At 41.4% G+C, this 16672-nt stretch overlaps 1 protein-coding gene and 3 pseudogenes across 1 annotated transcript, besides 8 other annotated features; all 4 read right to left on the minus strand.

Annotated features, from left to right (window-relative positions):
• Positions 1-16672: part of a sequence feature (sequence corresponds to BAC RPCI93-5D20) that runs on past both edges of the window.
• Positions 2253-2303: a mobile genetic element.
• Positions 2258-4795: a mobile genetic element.
• Positions 2458-2479: a sequence feature (AT_rich).
• On the minus strand, positions 6437-8476 carry Tb927.4.200 (retrotransposon hot spot (RHS) protein, putative; the record flags this gene model as incomplete). The annotated part of the gene is made up of 1 exon (XM_839081.1): positions 6437-8476. The coding sequence occupies one exon, from the start codon at positions 8474-8476 to the stop codon at positions 6437-6439; it is 2040 nt and encodes a 679-aa protein (XP_844174.1).
• Positions 9309-9328: a microsatellite.
• Positions 9828-9862: a microsatellite.
• On the minus strand, positions 10666-12099 carry Tb927.4.210 (annotated as a pseudogene).
• Positions 12099-12349: a mobile genetic element.
• Positions 12350-12597: a mobile genetic element.
• Positions 12598-13632, minus strand: Tb927.4.220 (annotated as a pseudogene).
• Tb927.4.230 lies at positions 14564-16600 on the minus strand (annotated as a pseudogene).

The following is a 16672-nucleotide window of genomic DNA, read 5'->3' on the forward strand; positions in this document are numbered from 1 at the left end:
ATCCGGTGCATCTTTGAGAGGGGGGGGGAGATTAAATGTTTGCGCGCATCCCCTCTTAAGGATTGCGGCAGTCGGACAGTAACGGACTGCCAGGGGGAGCAGGAAAAGCGGTGAAACCGTCGGTTTTCGGGACGGTGGGAAGCATCGGTGTGATCCTCCACGTGTGCAAACATGATTCTTTCGGTATCTTTAGAGCGCTCTCAATGTTGAGATTGGTTGTGATGAGCAGAATACAGGTCTGATCTCAGGTGAGTCGCAGCGGAATTCCAGGGAACTCTCCCGGCCGAAAAGGATCACCTAAGCAAATAACTGCGCGAGAAAAGGGTAACTGCCACATTTTGCACGAAACGTTATCATCAGAGTCGGAGGCGGATTCCACAGTGATGACCGGATGTCGGAAGATTGATATAGCATGACCCCTTAAGGGTCCATAAGCGTGGAGATTGGCAAAGGATGGGATCAGTGTGTCGAAGGTTCGCAGAAAAAACAAACGAGCGAGTACTAAATACGATCGGTTGTTCCAATTGTCACACTGGAGCTGCTAATTGCATCTGTATCAGCGTTTTTACACAAACGAAAACAATAACAAAGAGAGAATCTGTCATACGCTGACCGACGGAACGTTTCAAAACAGCCGGGCACGGGATCCAACTACAACATCTGTCAACGGATGATGATGTGCTGTGCAATGGCCCTCGCGGTACATGATGGAAATAGCCGGTACGAGGAATGACGCGAGAACGTCCCATGTGTAACTGGTTTTCACCTCAAGTCATGGTCATCTACAGGTTATGTGGAATAGATGAAAATAATAGGGAATTGTGAAAAAAAGAGTTTGAAAAGAGTTTTTCGCTGTCATCGTCATTATTCTTCGGAAAGTCAGCGTATGGGTTGTTATTATGGCGGCGCGAACTAAACCAGTCCGACGACGGTCACTGCATTTTCCTCCCTCGCGACTACTGATATTTTCTCCGCTTTGTCCTTTTCCAAACATTTTTAATTCGTGAAGGTCTCACCATCTTTCCACTTCTTCCGGTAATACTCTCTGCACCTGCGTGTTTGCCTCCACACTCGCTGCGGTTTTCCACTTCAGATTGTGGCCAGTAGCCTTCTCAGCTCGTCTTGCCATTTGTTTGGCTGTGCTCGCGCCTTCCGGCATTCTGTTGAAAGCTGCGTCTTCCTTCTGTTCCCGATGTCAACGACTGCTGTCCTTTTTACCTTTGCAGAATTCGCACGCTCTCAAGAATTTCCTGACATTTTGCACCTCTTCCCAGTTCTCTCACCCGCGTCGTGATCACCCCAATACCTGCGCTACGATAGCGTGACGGTTTTTACCATGCGCCTCGTCACCGAATCTAGCGCCGGTGTTTCCCGCGCCTGTGAACTTTCGCCCATGGTGCCCACGGCAAGTCGTTTCTCAACGATCCTTATTTCGCTGCATTTGCAAGTTGCCGTTGGCTCTCTTTCCCGCTTGGCGTCATGACAACAATGGCTGCGTTCGGCTTTGGCATATGGCTTGTGTACAGCATCTCTTTTTTCGTTTATTCCTTCCGTGTGTCGAGAGAATGCTGCCGTTGGCATTGACGTTCCTGAACTCAGCAAGCTCCTGCGATCACTCACTTTCGTGAGTTCCATCAGCCGTAACTGTTGTGCTCTCGAGCTTGGCGTTGTGCTTTCGGTTGCTTAGCGTCCAATTAAACTGCCACGGCCATGGGCGTTTCCTGAGCAACAATGCGTTTCTTCATACAAGCAACATTAGACTTACATTGTTGTGTCGTATGTGACGGAGGAAGACGCAGCTACGGTTTCAGGGTGGTGAACTCCGTTCGTTTGTTTTTATCATCGGTGGCAAATTCGATTACGCAGTTGTTTTACCCTTCTGTAGCTTTCCCTTCCCCAGTTTCAACTGTACATGTTTTCCTCAAAGTCATTCCCATCTGACAAGTTTGTTTTTTTTTCCTTCCTTTACCACTTCCAACAAACAGAACGCCGTCCGCGACACAACTACACCTCTTTTCCCCTTTCCTTCCCGACCAAAGAACATCGTTGAAAGTTCAATACTTTCAATGCAACTTTAACGTAAGAAGTTTTTTGGCAGCGATGCCTGAGAATAGTCAAGTCTCACTTCTCCACAACACAGTAATAGAAAAAATATACCATAATTATAAAGAGTGCCTTCGTACAAACGAGTTTTACTGAAATATAAGTCACATCGTAAACGAAATTTATTGATACTTATCTAACCGCCTCTATTACTTACGAAGCGAAAGTGTCTGAAAGTGTCCTTAACCCGCTTCCCGTGCTCCCCTTTACTTGCTCTTTGGACACCCATGGGGTTATCTTTCTGAGATCACGTGAAACTCCATGAAGAATTAATCTTTCCATCTCGCAGCACACTCCATCTATGGCTAAAGCCTCATGAATCATGGCATTGGAATGTGTGTTGCAATTCCCACCATATTTTTAAAAAAAATAATATGCATCATACTTGTGTTGACTACTCATACATGTAAGAGACTCTTCAATCTCTTTCATAAGGCAAATATTCACAAGTGGACCGCAGTTTCACAAGTAGCACTTGCAGTAAAGAACTTCTCTTCCGAATTGATAAATAATAAAACCACTCCCATCATCTTTGCATGGAAGCGTCCGCTATCATCATGGCCACAGTTGCAGCAACTCGCTACTTGCTCACTGGTTTTTTCTCTACAAAAATGCACATCCATTGTTGTGTCAGCTGTAACGCATATGTGTGTGTGTCTGTGTGTGGTGGCACGGTTAAATTATTGGGTCGCATCAGGACCGTATTGCATCATGACAAATATGATGTTACCATTTAAAAAACAAGTAGCAGTAGTAGCAAGGAGAAAGCTATTGTTTTTTCTCACTGCTGCCACGTACATCATGCGTGATACAACAGTTTTCATTTATTCTATGGTAGATTTTTTCATATAGCAAGGGATACTCCTAATTGTTGTGTCACTTTCGTTGTCCTAGCCATACTGTCTGCTTTTCATGGTTAAACTAAAACTCCAATGAAATCGCATTGTTGTGTCATCTTTTGCAGATCAACAATGATTGTGCCCCATATTCCTCCATGGTGGTAACTATTTTGTTTCCACGACATTTAACCACTTTACGTGGCTCACCGATACATATGTTGCATATCCATGTTTGAGTCCTCAATATTTCAGGGTTCGATTGCTGCAACTTTACGACATCGGCGCCATCTGAAAAAACTCTTGTAATGGTGTGTAAAACTCCAGTGCTTCCTTTATTAACTGATGGGGAGTCGATTCAAATTCACTAATTCCTCATTTTAGTTAAGGCATCGGAACCCTGCCCGAATATTCTCAGGTAACTTCACTTGGGAGAGGAACGACTTTAGATCAAACAATTCCACCGACTGGTCATGGAGAGTATTTAAATACTGGGAAAAGTGACACAATGGGAGATATGCCTCATAATCATCCCTGCTCTTTTTAGCCTTTGGTCATGCAATAAATCAACGCCTTCTTCCAAATCTGTGTTTCCTCCATCACAAAGAATAGCACATAACCCATCCTGTCGTATGTCTCTCTGAAACTGTGCTAATGATACGCGGCTGCTTAATTATTTGGGCATCCTTTTCTACAATGGGCAATTCAGATTTCCCTGTTTGATACTTTCTTTCTTTCCACATCATCTGTGCTATTCATGATGCTCCAAAACCTCATCAAATCGTTTACTCACTGCTTACATCATCCTCTGTCGTATCCACGAAAAGGAAATTATTCCCACATTCATTTCCTATTGGAAAGGTGAAGTCTTTTTTCCTCCACTTTCCGTGAGGTCACCTTTATTTCCCCTTGTGAGTGTCAAGGAATGCTGTGCAATCGATAATTTGGGAAGATATTCCCTGTTATAAGTCCCGGCTTCCCTCACACTGAGTCCGCCCATTCCTTCAAATTGTATCTTACATCAAAAACATTAAAAGAATCGACTTGCTGACGGCAGCTGTCACATATCTGAGATACCACACTGTGCTTCGTTGGAGTTCTATTGTGTAGATGTGCTTTCCCAATTGTATTAATAATATGTTGTCAATGTCGTGTTCCATTGCAACTACTTCCGCTGCGCGTGTCAGCAGTGCTCTTCTCTTTATGGGATGTTCTATCATTACGTATGGTCTTTTCAGTATGGTGTCATTTTCCGCTTTGTGGTAATGGCTATGAACTTCTTCCCCTTTCCTCCAGAGGTTCCTCCCTATGACTTTTCTCACACTGGCAATATCCTTTTCCCAGTTGATAATTACGCATCGTGCGATTCTTTGGGTATCGCTTTTGAATTTCTTTGAAAGTTTCCCTCCAAACCCACTATTGAGGCTTGCTTTTCGTATGAGTGTGGTATAACATTTTCCTTTTTGGGGAGCTGTATAATTTCTTTTTGCCATCGCATGGCTGGGTGTAATTCAGGTCACTACTCATATTGCAACTGGATACCACTCTGGACGGAACTTCCTGCAAGATATTATCGAATCCCCATTACAACATGTGTTGTGTTTGTTTGATGGGTTCACCTGTTACCGTATTGTAAAGACGGACCCAAAAACAACATCCGCGTCGGTGTGTCCAATAGAAATGATGGAAGAACTCTCCTGTACTGAAATGGCAATGCTCTTTGCTAGTCGTAAACTTACAACAACAAATAGAAGTGTAGTTGCATCCTATGCTGGCATGCGGTAATGATTTTCTGCCAATGCATAAAAACTCCACATGATGAATTCCCTATCGCTCACATGTTTTAGTCCTCAGCCACACTCACTTTGCTATTCTGTGGGCTCCTGAAACCAATGCCATGATGTACAGACAGCTTTGTATTTGGGAACTGCAATAAAAATAAGAATAATAATAATAACTCCTTTCACCAATGAGTTTACTATTGGTTGTAAAAGTGCTCTTGGTGTCACCCCATTATTCTTTTTTGAGTCCCCACCTGTTGAGAGCCGCTGTATTTTTTAAAAAGAGTGATGCACCGTTTTATTCCCCACCCCTTTCAGGCGACTTTCTCCCGCACAGTTGATACTTTCCCATTGTAGAATGTTTCTCAATGTGTTTCCTTTGTGAAGCTTTGGTTATGCTATAATTAAAGACCACTCAACTCCCTGCTTCCGGGACCTGTTGTTGCATTTATTCCCCTTTAGTTGCTGCAAATTTGTTTACTTGACAAGTTGTACTGCAATACTTCACTTGACCATATGTGTAACATCGTGTCTCGTTGCTTTATTTAAAATTCAAAAAGAACACATCAGGTGATATTCTTCTGTTCTTACTTCGTACATTCACGCCTCTTCCCGTCAGTTCGGAAACTCCCACTCAAACTCACCACTCTGTGAAGATTTGTAGTTTCCGTTAGTGATGGGTGTACTGAAGTGGACATGTTTGGCACTTCAAAACTAAGTTTTTTAAACTTACACCTTCCTTCCTGCATACAGCTTCAGTGCGAGAGTAAAAGAATAGTTGAGCACCATGAGAAAACATAAGCCCAAAACATTCTCAACGCAAGCTTTCAATAAAAACAAACACATTAAGATGGTTTCGTGAACACATGCAGTATAGTCCCTAGCAAAGGTATTATTCACACCCAATAAACAACTCAAACAAATAACACCACCATACATATCGCAGACATATAAGTTGCACCTGCACAAATAAATAAAGGCTGCTGTAACTCATCATGTGTAAAATATTATGAGCACAAAAACACAAATGTCCTTGATCTTCCATAAATGTATAGCACAATATTATTTTGCATTATCATCGGAAAAAAAATGTATATTGATATATATATTCAGCCAAAAGTCAAGGGCGTGGTCTGGCCTATTATAACTGTAAATGCGTGCATGTTCTGTTATTATTGTTTCCCATTGTAAAATGAAGATACCTGAAGATGTGAGGAAACGTCTCCATAAATGCTTATGATGCATCAAATAATTCTCTCGTAAAGAAAGGAGCGAGCAAATGCTCAGTACACGTGTCCCTATTTGTGTCTGTCAATGAAGGTCCTCTTGAGTGGAGTAAAGAAAAAACAAAGAAAAATCAAGAAGCATATGATGTAATTGGTGAGACATAATGAAATGACCCAACAAGAGGGAAAGGAAGTTACATGCCTTCACTACAGTCATACAAATAAAGCCAGACCCTTCACACTCGTTTCACAATGTTCTGTCGTATCGCTCTGTATAAACAAAATACTAGTAGGAAAGGGAAATGTAAGAAGAGAGCAAAAAAGTATCAAATAGTTCGAGGGTTATCGACACTCAGCTACGTGGAATGATACGTATCGTCAATGTGTGTTTGAAATGCTCACCATCCTAATGAACTTACTCGTGTGTTACTTAATCCTGGGAAATACTTCTCTGTTCGCTCAAGTTACCTGACAACTCTCCTTCCGCACCCTATGCATTGTTACCACCTCTATTGTTAACTCCATTGTTATTGTTACCTCTTACTTGCAATTCAACGTATAGTGCAGTAATGTGGTTACTAAGAGAAACTGAGAATTGACGCACTTTCTCTCTCCAAAATCTTTCCTCAACCTTATTATTTTGTCCTTCACCTTCGATTGTCCCCTCACAACATTGTGGCTTCGTAATTTTTTCACTGTCAACCCTTTGGACATATATTATTTCCCATACCATATCATTGGAAAAATTGTCCCAATGTTTGAAGTAACTTCGCAAATACTTCTTCATCTTAAATAACCCACTGGTGCTGCAGTATTGTTTATCGGAAATTGTGAATTGTAGTCCCACAAAAGTCTTCTGGTTCTCAACAAAAAAAAACGCATCAACAACTGGGAAATTTCCTGATTGCGGCTTGCACAAAATCATGTATTGAATTTCAGTTCCAGCTACAATTGGAACATCCTCAGGAACCACAATCGAAGGACCAATGAGTCTTGGTTCTTGCAGCACCTGCAGCACACTTTGTGGAATTTGATCCTCAGAAAGTGAGAGGCCCCGTAACTCCTTTGCCAGCTCAATTAGTGCATCCTCATGTGACAATACTTCAATGCCACTCTGCTTGAAACGATAAGCAGCAAGGGTACGGTTAGACAGCAGTTCAGATACTAAAGCAGACTTTTCCTGTATAAAAGGTTTCAGTCGATCTGAAATAGCTTCCCCCGTGCAAGATGAAAGTGGCTTGCAGCGATACGTATCACACAGGAGAAAATCCTCTTCCTTCACTCGAACAACCATCACCAACTTGTGTGATGCTTCATGTGTTTCCCAAAAGGCTCGGTTTCGAATAACGGAACGAAAATACTCAGTATCTCCACGTTCAAGTTTCAAAATAGTATTTTGCATTGCTTGAGCACGCTTTTCGTACGAACGTAAATCAACAATGTGACAAAGCAGTGGACCAACGATACGAATGCGAGCTTGAATTTCTTGCCATTCTCTTTCAATTTTCTCTTTCGCATCTGAAGGACTCCACTTGTAAGCAGGAGCAATTTTCCCCCACCTCGATATGTGTATGGCTTCCAAATCCTTCAATGTGTCACAGTTTATGTAAATATGTGTGGCGCCGTTTTGCTTGGACCATTCATGGAATTGTCTGGCGTCTGGAAAACTCAAAGCAATACCGGAAAAATCAACAGGTGGTTTCACTGGAGCATGATGGTCCTTGTCCACGACGAATATAAGGTATCCCTTGATATCCTCTGCGCCACATGAATCTCTGACTATATGGTCAATATATGTTGAAGCTTGCTCATAATTACTGTAAAACGTAACATATCCTGCTCGACCGCCTTTGGGTTTATGAAACACATACGCCTTACCCCTCACAACGTATATGATAATCTGAAGTTGACTCGATTCATAATGCAGTAGTTTGTATAACAGAAAGGGTGCTGTGGAAAACGATTTACCAATACCAGGTGTACCAATAAGAACATGAAACATCGGGTTGACAGTCACTTCACCCATAAGCCACTTGTTAAGCCGTTCCTCAACCTTATGCCACACCCTCAGTGTTTCCCTGCGGATATAAACATCACTTTTAAAAACATACTCCACACCCTTCTTGTGATTGATATCATAATCTTTTTCTTGTGGTTGGAAAGACGTGTATGGCCAACCCACTTGAGATGTGAGCACAGCAATCTCCAAGTTACCGTGACGAGGAAGAGGTTCGTTCATAGTTTCCAGAGTGTGACTGACATCAACCTCCTCCTTCGTCCACATGCGCGGTGGCCTTCCATCGAACACTTTCATTCCAAGTGGCTCTTCATTATAACCCGACATTACATAGCTCCACGTCGCATTATAAATGTAATCGTATAATTTCTCTTCGAGAGACTTGCCCTTTCCGGTTTCTGATGGGTTCTCGTTTTCTCGGCTGGCTTGTCTCTTCATTGGGCGGTACGCACCATTCAACCATCCATTTAAAATATTCCGAGTATCTCCTACACTACCGCCGTTCTGATTCATTTCACTGTCCGAATAATAGCCTTAATTGAGTGTGTTGTGTTATTTCCTTTCTTTGTAACATAAATTAAAAAAAGAGATTAAAAATAGGGGAATATAAAAAGATACACTTCTAAACCAAATTACAATCAATGAATATTAGGAATTAATATGGAAGATGAAAACTATTTATTGAAATTAGGATTCAATACAAATCTTATCATGTGTTGGGGTGTCACAGCAACTTAAGCACAAATAAGGTATGACAGTATGAATAAACATTTCTGTTGGGAGTAAAACTCAAACAACAATTCCCAGTTACTGCACACAATCATTTCAGAAAAAATAATATACTTACATATATATGGGTATGGAAAAGCAAAAAAAATAAATAAATGTGGCATTGCCATGAAAAACAGCATATAATAGCTTTACTGATAAGCTATGCAAAACGTAGAATACTCGGTTGCATACAAAATAGTAAGTGCCTTACTTACCTTACAAAATTAAAAAAATACTAAAAGTAACGATAAATATAAAACATTATCTTCACAATTCAAAACAGACGCGTATTAAGCAAGAGAAAATAATGCATATAATCTCATACATATGTGACGATGAGTTTTACATATGATAATACAAATGTGTCACATCATATGGGTATTGCATGCAGTACAATTTAAAGGAAGTGTAACTCATATAACATTTTCAAAAAAAAAGGTATTGAATGGTTGTTTGCTACCATCAATTACATTTCCAACGCCTGATTACACTTTTATATGCATGAAGGAAGTTACTGATCATAACTTTGACATGCTCGAGAATTCATAACACAAAGCGACTGCTGCATGCAATAAAAAATAAAAATAAAAATAACATCCGAATTAATTTACTGACAGATGAGTGCAATTCATTCATCCAAACTTCATAGCTGTAAACATAAACTCGCTGTTGCCAATAGGAAATAATCCCGCATAAATATTGAGTATCTGAAAATGATAGCAACGGGTTTCCATTTTTGAAATATATGCATAAAATACATGAGGTATATGAAGCCATATTGGTAAAGTGTCACTACACATGTTGCAATTTACTATCAGAAGTGTCTGCCTTATTTTATTTCTTGTGTTACTGTAACTCATGAGTATTATTCATTATTCTGTACAATACAACTGTAAGTCATTTTGCATTTTTACATATTTTATTATTCTCTCATACTGGAAGTGTTCCACATATAAGATTCCTCAATATCGTTCACAAAATAAAAATAATTTCATTTCCTTCTGCATTCAGTTTCTCGTGTAGCAGTGTGTACAGTAATCATCCATAAAGTCTTTAATTTGCCAAATACATCATTACGAAACTATTTTCATACACAAACACAAACACAAACAAATAAACAACCAAACATTTTTAAATGTTGCTGTGAAACGGAAATTTAATCACGGAAAATTGTGGGGCGCACACGTAATGGGCACCATGAATGCCTCTTTGAATATTCCTCAATGGATTTTCACCAGCATCATCAACTTACTTTTTGTGTAAAAAAATAATAGAAACAAGACAGAACAGAAAAAAGAAATAAAGGTACAAATGCATTAATAAACCCAACTCCTCAGCAGGAAATCAAGAACAGGAAGTCACGAAAAGCGTATGGCACATATGATTTTCACCTCTCAGTTACTTAAGGTGGATCGCATGATTTACCCACCTTCTAAGAACACACCCTCCGAGAGGCCCGATTAAAAGAAAAAAAAACGCTATGACGGTTGAAAAGACGTTTTTCATAAACCTTCACTTTATACGTGAGGATGCATAAATAAACAGTGATAACGATGAGAATGCTAACGGAAACAATGACGAACCGTGAGGATTCTAGAAAAAAAACACATACTTTTACATTAAGGAAACTTAATAAACAACAAAATATAAATATTCCCTACACAGAGGTATAGGGGGTGTTCGCCAACTTTGCAACGTTGGCCAAAAAGTATTTAAATGTATCGATCATTCGTGTAGTCAATCAAATAAGAAGTAACATGTACTACACGCACAAAAGCACACTTATAAAGCCTACAAACCCACTTGCCCCCTTTTAGAGAATACCACTCTCTCGTCAGTGATAAGAGAGGTGATATTAAAAGTATTCCCTTTATAATTATTTCTGGTTCCTCAATTCGTTGCAACATAACATAACATGCAAAGATGTCGCATCAGGCAGCGGGGCCACCAGCAATAGCGTTTGGTTCATCCTGGGTGATCTCCTTAACAATATCCTTTTCCATCTTCACTTGAAACTGGTTGATTCTATTCCACAACTCTGTAGTATAATCGCCTCTGCCCCCAACTGGTTCGCACTTCTGCCTCTCCTCGATTGGCTTGCTGTCACTGTACTGTATGTAAATCAGCTCCCATTTCAAGTTTATTGCGAGCTCATCCCATTCACCAAACAATTGTTTCATTGCCTTGATAAACTTATCTACCTTCGTTCGTGTCGTGTGATGCGTTGGTGCCACTGTCGTCTGGAGCAGAACAATTGTTGTTGTAATGATCGCTCTTCCTTCTGTATCAACAGCTGGCTCAGTTACAAAGAAAAAGGCGTCCACAACGGGGAAATTTCCCTGTGCAGGTCGGTAGAAGCACCCGACCTCGATGTCTTGGCCTGTCGTTTCGGGGTAAATATGACGAAGTGAAGTTGGAACACGTCCCACGGCATTACCACTTGCCAGAACGGATACATTTGAATCCATTTCTTCTCCAACGCGAGGGAGATACCGCAGGTGCGTCACAATCGTCTGCACAACATTTCCCATCGTGAAGGCATATACGCCCACATTTTCAAATTCATCAGCGGCCTGCTCTTTTTTCCCACGAAAACCCTTTCGAAGGTAATTGTCTCGCATACATGCTGTGTCCGCCCACACTCTCAATTTCTGCTCAATATCAATGGAAACAGCTCTGTTTCTGCATTCTTCTCCATTCTCAGTTACAACCCGGACCAATTTAGCCAACCTGTATGTAGTCCCGTCCTCGCGCCATTCAACTTGACCATTCAGCACCTGCATATAGTAACCATCATCGCCTCTACTGATTTCTGCCAGTGCCTCATTTATTTCTCTAACGCGGCCCTTGTAGCGTTCGTCACCTTCCAGTACGTGGCGGGCAGTGGGCCCACCTTCTTAATCCATCCTTATATTTTCTGCCATTCATTCTCAAGGTTTATGATGTGAGCTTCGGTGATTTTACTTTCCTCCAACTTCGACAGCCGCCTCCACGCAACCGCAGCCTTCAGTTCCACCTCTTCATAGCAATTGATGCAAAGGAACTCGCAACCCCGTGGTTCCTTCCACTCTTTGTAGTTATTTGGATCTGGAGATGTCAACACAATTACGGGCCACGTTTCCGGCAAGTCTGCGGGTATGGGTTGGTGCCTGTCTTTCGAAAAGTCGTATATAATATAACCAAGAAGCCATTCGTCAGCCAAGGCATTGACAGCATCCACTCCATCATTTTCTTTTTCATAGAATACAACCCTTCCCGGATGATCGTTTGTCGCCATGAAGAAAATATATGCCCTACCCTTCACAAAATAAGCGATAATCCGCAACAGCTCCGAATCGTAATGCAGCAACCCTTGGAGCAGGATTTTTTTTTAGAATTTTCTTCGTGCCTTCGTGAGAGTTTCCCCCCACTGGCGCGGCCATCAGCCATCACCGTAGAGCCCTGAGATGCTATCGGTCTGGCGACTGTGGCAGAGTCTCCCTTTTTTATTCATCCTAACACACCCTCTATAATTTTTGTTGTATTTCCGCATATGAACGGAATACAGCAGATGGGGCGAGAAGCCTCCCACCCTGGACTCTCCCAAAGATGCCAATTGGCAATCCTTTTTTGGAGGTCCACATCACCGGACAGCAGCATCTTAGTGCGGATGATACTGCTGATGGCACGCTGGCACGTGCCCAGGGACCGACAAATGAAAAACGGTGTCCCAGCAAGACGCTGCTGATCCCTGTGCTGTATGATGCCGTAGCCGGAGCACAGCAGTGTTCCCCATGAAAGGAACGCTGCTGGCTCTTGGCTTCCCCCGATGATACGGGGTACTGGACCCTGGCACCACGTTGAGGTGGCCGGCATCGCCAGGGTTGGAGCAGGAACGAGCCAACACCAACTGATTTCCCAATACCTGCAGTGCCGACGAGGACGCAAGGAATCTGTTTTTCGATCAGCCCTGACTCCAGCCACAAATCCAGCCTCTGCTTCACAAGATACCACACTCTCATTACCTCTCGACGAATGTACACATCCAGGTCAAACACGTAGTCTCCTGGTTTTTCCGCATCCTCTTGAATTACACTTCGCGGAATGCGGAAACGATGATATGGCCAACCCTTCTGTGAGGTGAGCACAGCAATCTCTAAATTACCACGTCAAGGCAGTGGGTCGCACAAATCGTAAGGCGTTTTACTGACATTCACCTCCTCTTCTGTCCACAGCTCAGGCTCGCCGTCACAATTACCCACCACCTTCAGGCCAAGAGGTAAATCATTGTGACCCGACTCCACATAACCCCACGTCGCGCTATAAATGGAGTCGTATACTCCTTTCAGTTCGGCACCACCAGCTGTTTGAGCAGCTCCTCCCAATGCTTCATCGAGTGCATTATTCAACATGTTAGTGACAATAATTCAAGTCTGCTCTCCATTTCTCAGTCCACGAATATTCACCTGTAACCTGGCCTTTACTTCCTCATTTGCTTGTTTCCAGCGCACGAGATTCAATATTCCCTCATTCTCATAAAAACCATAGACGCTGACAAAACGTTTGTACACTTGATACTCTGTTGTCGCGAATATTCGATTGAGCGCATTAACGTCATTAATATACTCTTCACATCGTTGTACAAACACAGATATTGATACATTATTTTCTTCTTTCACATTGTATCTTGTGCCAAAATTACTTCTCAAAAAATCATTCAACATCACATTTCCAGGATGTGGCAGACCATTCAGCAAAACTGCTTCAATGCAGCTGAAAAGTCTCCATTGTGGTTGGTTGTTATTCTCCACTCGTTGCTGCACTGCTGGAGGTTCCGCATCGTTACGCGCAGCCTCCTCACGCTCTCGTCTCCTTCCCTCAATGTCACCCCTTCCTTCAATAGGAACCTGTTGATTCATTTCACTCTCTGAATAATAATCTTAACTGAGTGCGTTGTGTTATTTCCTTTCTTTGTAATATAAATAAAGAATTAAGATGAGGGAATTTAAAATGGACACACTTCTAAACCAAATCAAATATACAATCAATGAATATTAGGAATTAATATGGCAGGTGGAAACTATTTATTGAAATTAGGATTCAATACAAATCTTATCATGTGTTGGGGCGCCACAGCAACTTAAGCACAGATAAGGTATGACAGTATGAATAAACATTTCTGTTGAGAGGAAAACTCAAACAACAATTCCCAGTTACTTCACACCATCATTCCAAAAAAAATAATATACTTATATATATGTATGTATGGAAAAGCAAAAAATAAATAAATGTGGCATTGCCATGAAAAAAAAACAGTTTCACACGTGTGGTCCAAAAGCTGCATCAGCCAATACGATATCTTGACAGCTTGTCATGCAGTCTTGTCTCAAGAAGAAAATAAAACATTCATCTCTGCTTTCCGTTAATTGATAAATGAGATCCCATGCTGTGTTAACTCACGTCTCCATTCAAATAGTTGACTCAACGTTGTGACGAAGCAGTGACCAAAAACAATCCAAATGCAATTCCAAATTTCTTCATATTACGCTTTCAGTTTTATTACACATTTCCCCAACCATTCCGAGTACTAACAGGAATAATTTGGTTCTATCCTAATGCATGTGCTTTCTACAGCTCTTTCATTTTGTTATGATCCGCACAAAAATTATATATGTGGTTGTTGATTCGTCCTGTCAATCAAAGTAACAATCATAATAATTAATTTTCCCCTTTTCTTCATTTTTTCTATTAGCACATGTGCACCTTGGTGAGATCACTTTCACTCATTTGCACTGATTGGTCAACACCATTTAGTTCGTCATTCAACACACTCCCTTACATGTCCTCTTCTCACCATTTATAACCCACACGAGCAGCATCAAATATAAATTGTGAAGAGGTATGAGATCACAAGAACTCGCTCTCATTGAGAAGGTTGGATGCGTCATATATATATATAATCATGTAATCCCTTTTCATTTCAACAATACGCAAACCTCAACTGCGGAATCGACTTTGAATGAGTTGACCTCGTCAGCATGAAACGGAGTCCGCCCAGTGGCATGAACATTAATCTTATCAGTAAACATGTGTTTGAGGTGTTGGTAATAAATGGGGTCAAAGAAAACATAAGTGCGTATCATCTTCCCCGTTATGCCCGAGTGGAAAATATGCATCATCTCCTTGAAGATAATTGTATCCATGTTGTATCAATTCCTCATCCAGCTCCTCATCCTTATCGGTACCCAAAGGCATTGCCATCGCCGACTTTTTTCATGAATGCACTCACGCCTTTGAGCTAACAAGTTCCAGCAACTTTCCATCTGTCATACGGCTCGGGAATCCATGAGAATTTATGATCATATCTGTGCAAATGCCTTTACTCATTGAAGGGCATGTTAATACACCATCAATCATGAGACCCACTACTCCCTCAAGCCAGTGCCGTGAGGAAAACTTATTTCAGAGCTCGTGATCGCGAACTTCTCTCGTAGAAACTTTAACTTTATTGTTCTACATTCATTGATATATCCGAGTCACTGGAAGGTGAGAGATGACCACATTTGGTCCACAACAGCAGGCTGAGGGTATTTATTATATTCAAGAAAATTAGGTATTGGTTCCTTGAAAGGCACGGGAGTTTATTTGTTTACAAAAATATCAAACTGACGAATAACCGCACCTTTACTACTGGCAATACCATCACTATTAAAGGCACTGTGTCTCGCAACATTTCAATCTGTTGGAAGAATTATATCATACTCACCGTTGGGAAGTCTTTCCAGTTCCATCTCATGCTTACAAAAAACAACACACCACCCATAGCCACAATTGAGCGAACTGCGGTTGTGTACACCTTTGAGTCTTCAATATTGTAACCTCTATAGCTCATAACGCATACCATCGTATTAATTCCTGCACCTGATATTTCGTAGTTGCTTAGGTTCATAGCCTTCGTCCAGCAAAGGGATCGTTGAGAGTAAGCACTCAACATAAGTACTGTGTCCATTTCTAATGTACTGAATATACGCAATGGTTCCAACAGCTTGCTTGCCCATGGCTGACTGTAATGTGTTTTGTGCAAATTGATTGTGATGTGTAAAGGAGAATAATGCTAGCGACAACTCCAAGTGAGTCTCGTGTACTGCTCAATGTCTCTATGGTGAACTGCTAAAAGATAGTCATTCGCTTCGTCATATAAGTCAATGAATTCCACAACAAACCTTCAGCTAAAATATCGTTAATCGATCACTTGCTTGAACTCAAGTTATCCAGATGTTAAGAAATTACAGCGTGTTTCCCATCGCCAACGACAACATACAATCTCACGATCCTTCCGCCAACACAAACAATTTGAACACTATTCTGACGGTCATTTATCACAATAGAAACATGTGGATGCAAGTGGCCTGACCTCCTCAGGGTTCGTAATACATCCCGACACAAACGGCTCATGTACCGGTAAACGCACATCAGCACTTCATTGGGGAAAACTGTGTAGTATTTAAGAAATTCGTTGTGGCTGATATAATCTATTTCCTCCACTTCAATATTGTACGCATCCGCGTGTAAAAAAAAACGAATTATCCATGTCGAGTGTTACCTGACTAAGAATAGCAAAATTATTAACCAAACAGCAACAACTTTCACCCTCTGGGGTATCGCAAGGAGGGACATACACCATTCCCCCATTGACTTGAATAGAGAAATAAGTTCGCACATGTGGGTCAATACACGAGGTCATGACCACTCCACTGCTGCCGTTACATATGATTACTGCATGGTTTTCGTATCAATGTTGATGATGATATGGGATTTGCTGCTGGAGGCAACCAACAACATAAGTTTAAGGTTCCCACGTGTGGAGAGAGGCCCAACTGCCAACCCTCAACCAGGAGAACAGAAGTGATTATAAGGAAAGAGAAGACAACATATCATAGCATGTTTACCCACCGACAA

This window comes from Trypanosoma brucei, chromosome 4 (genome assembly GCF_000002445.2).
Source record: "Trypanosoma brucei brucei TREU927 chromosome 4, complete sequence".
Classification (NCBI taxonomy): domain Eukaryota; phylum Euglenozoa; class Kinetoplastea; order Trypanosomatida; family Trypanosomatidae; genus Trypanosoma; species Trypanosoma brucei.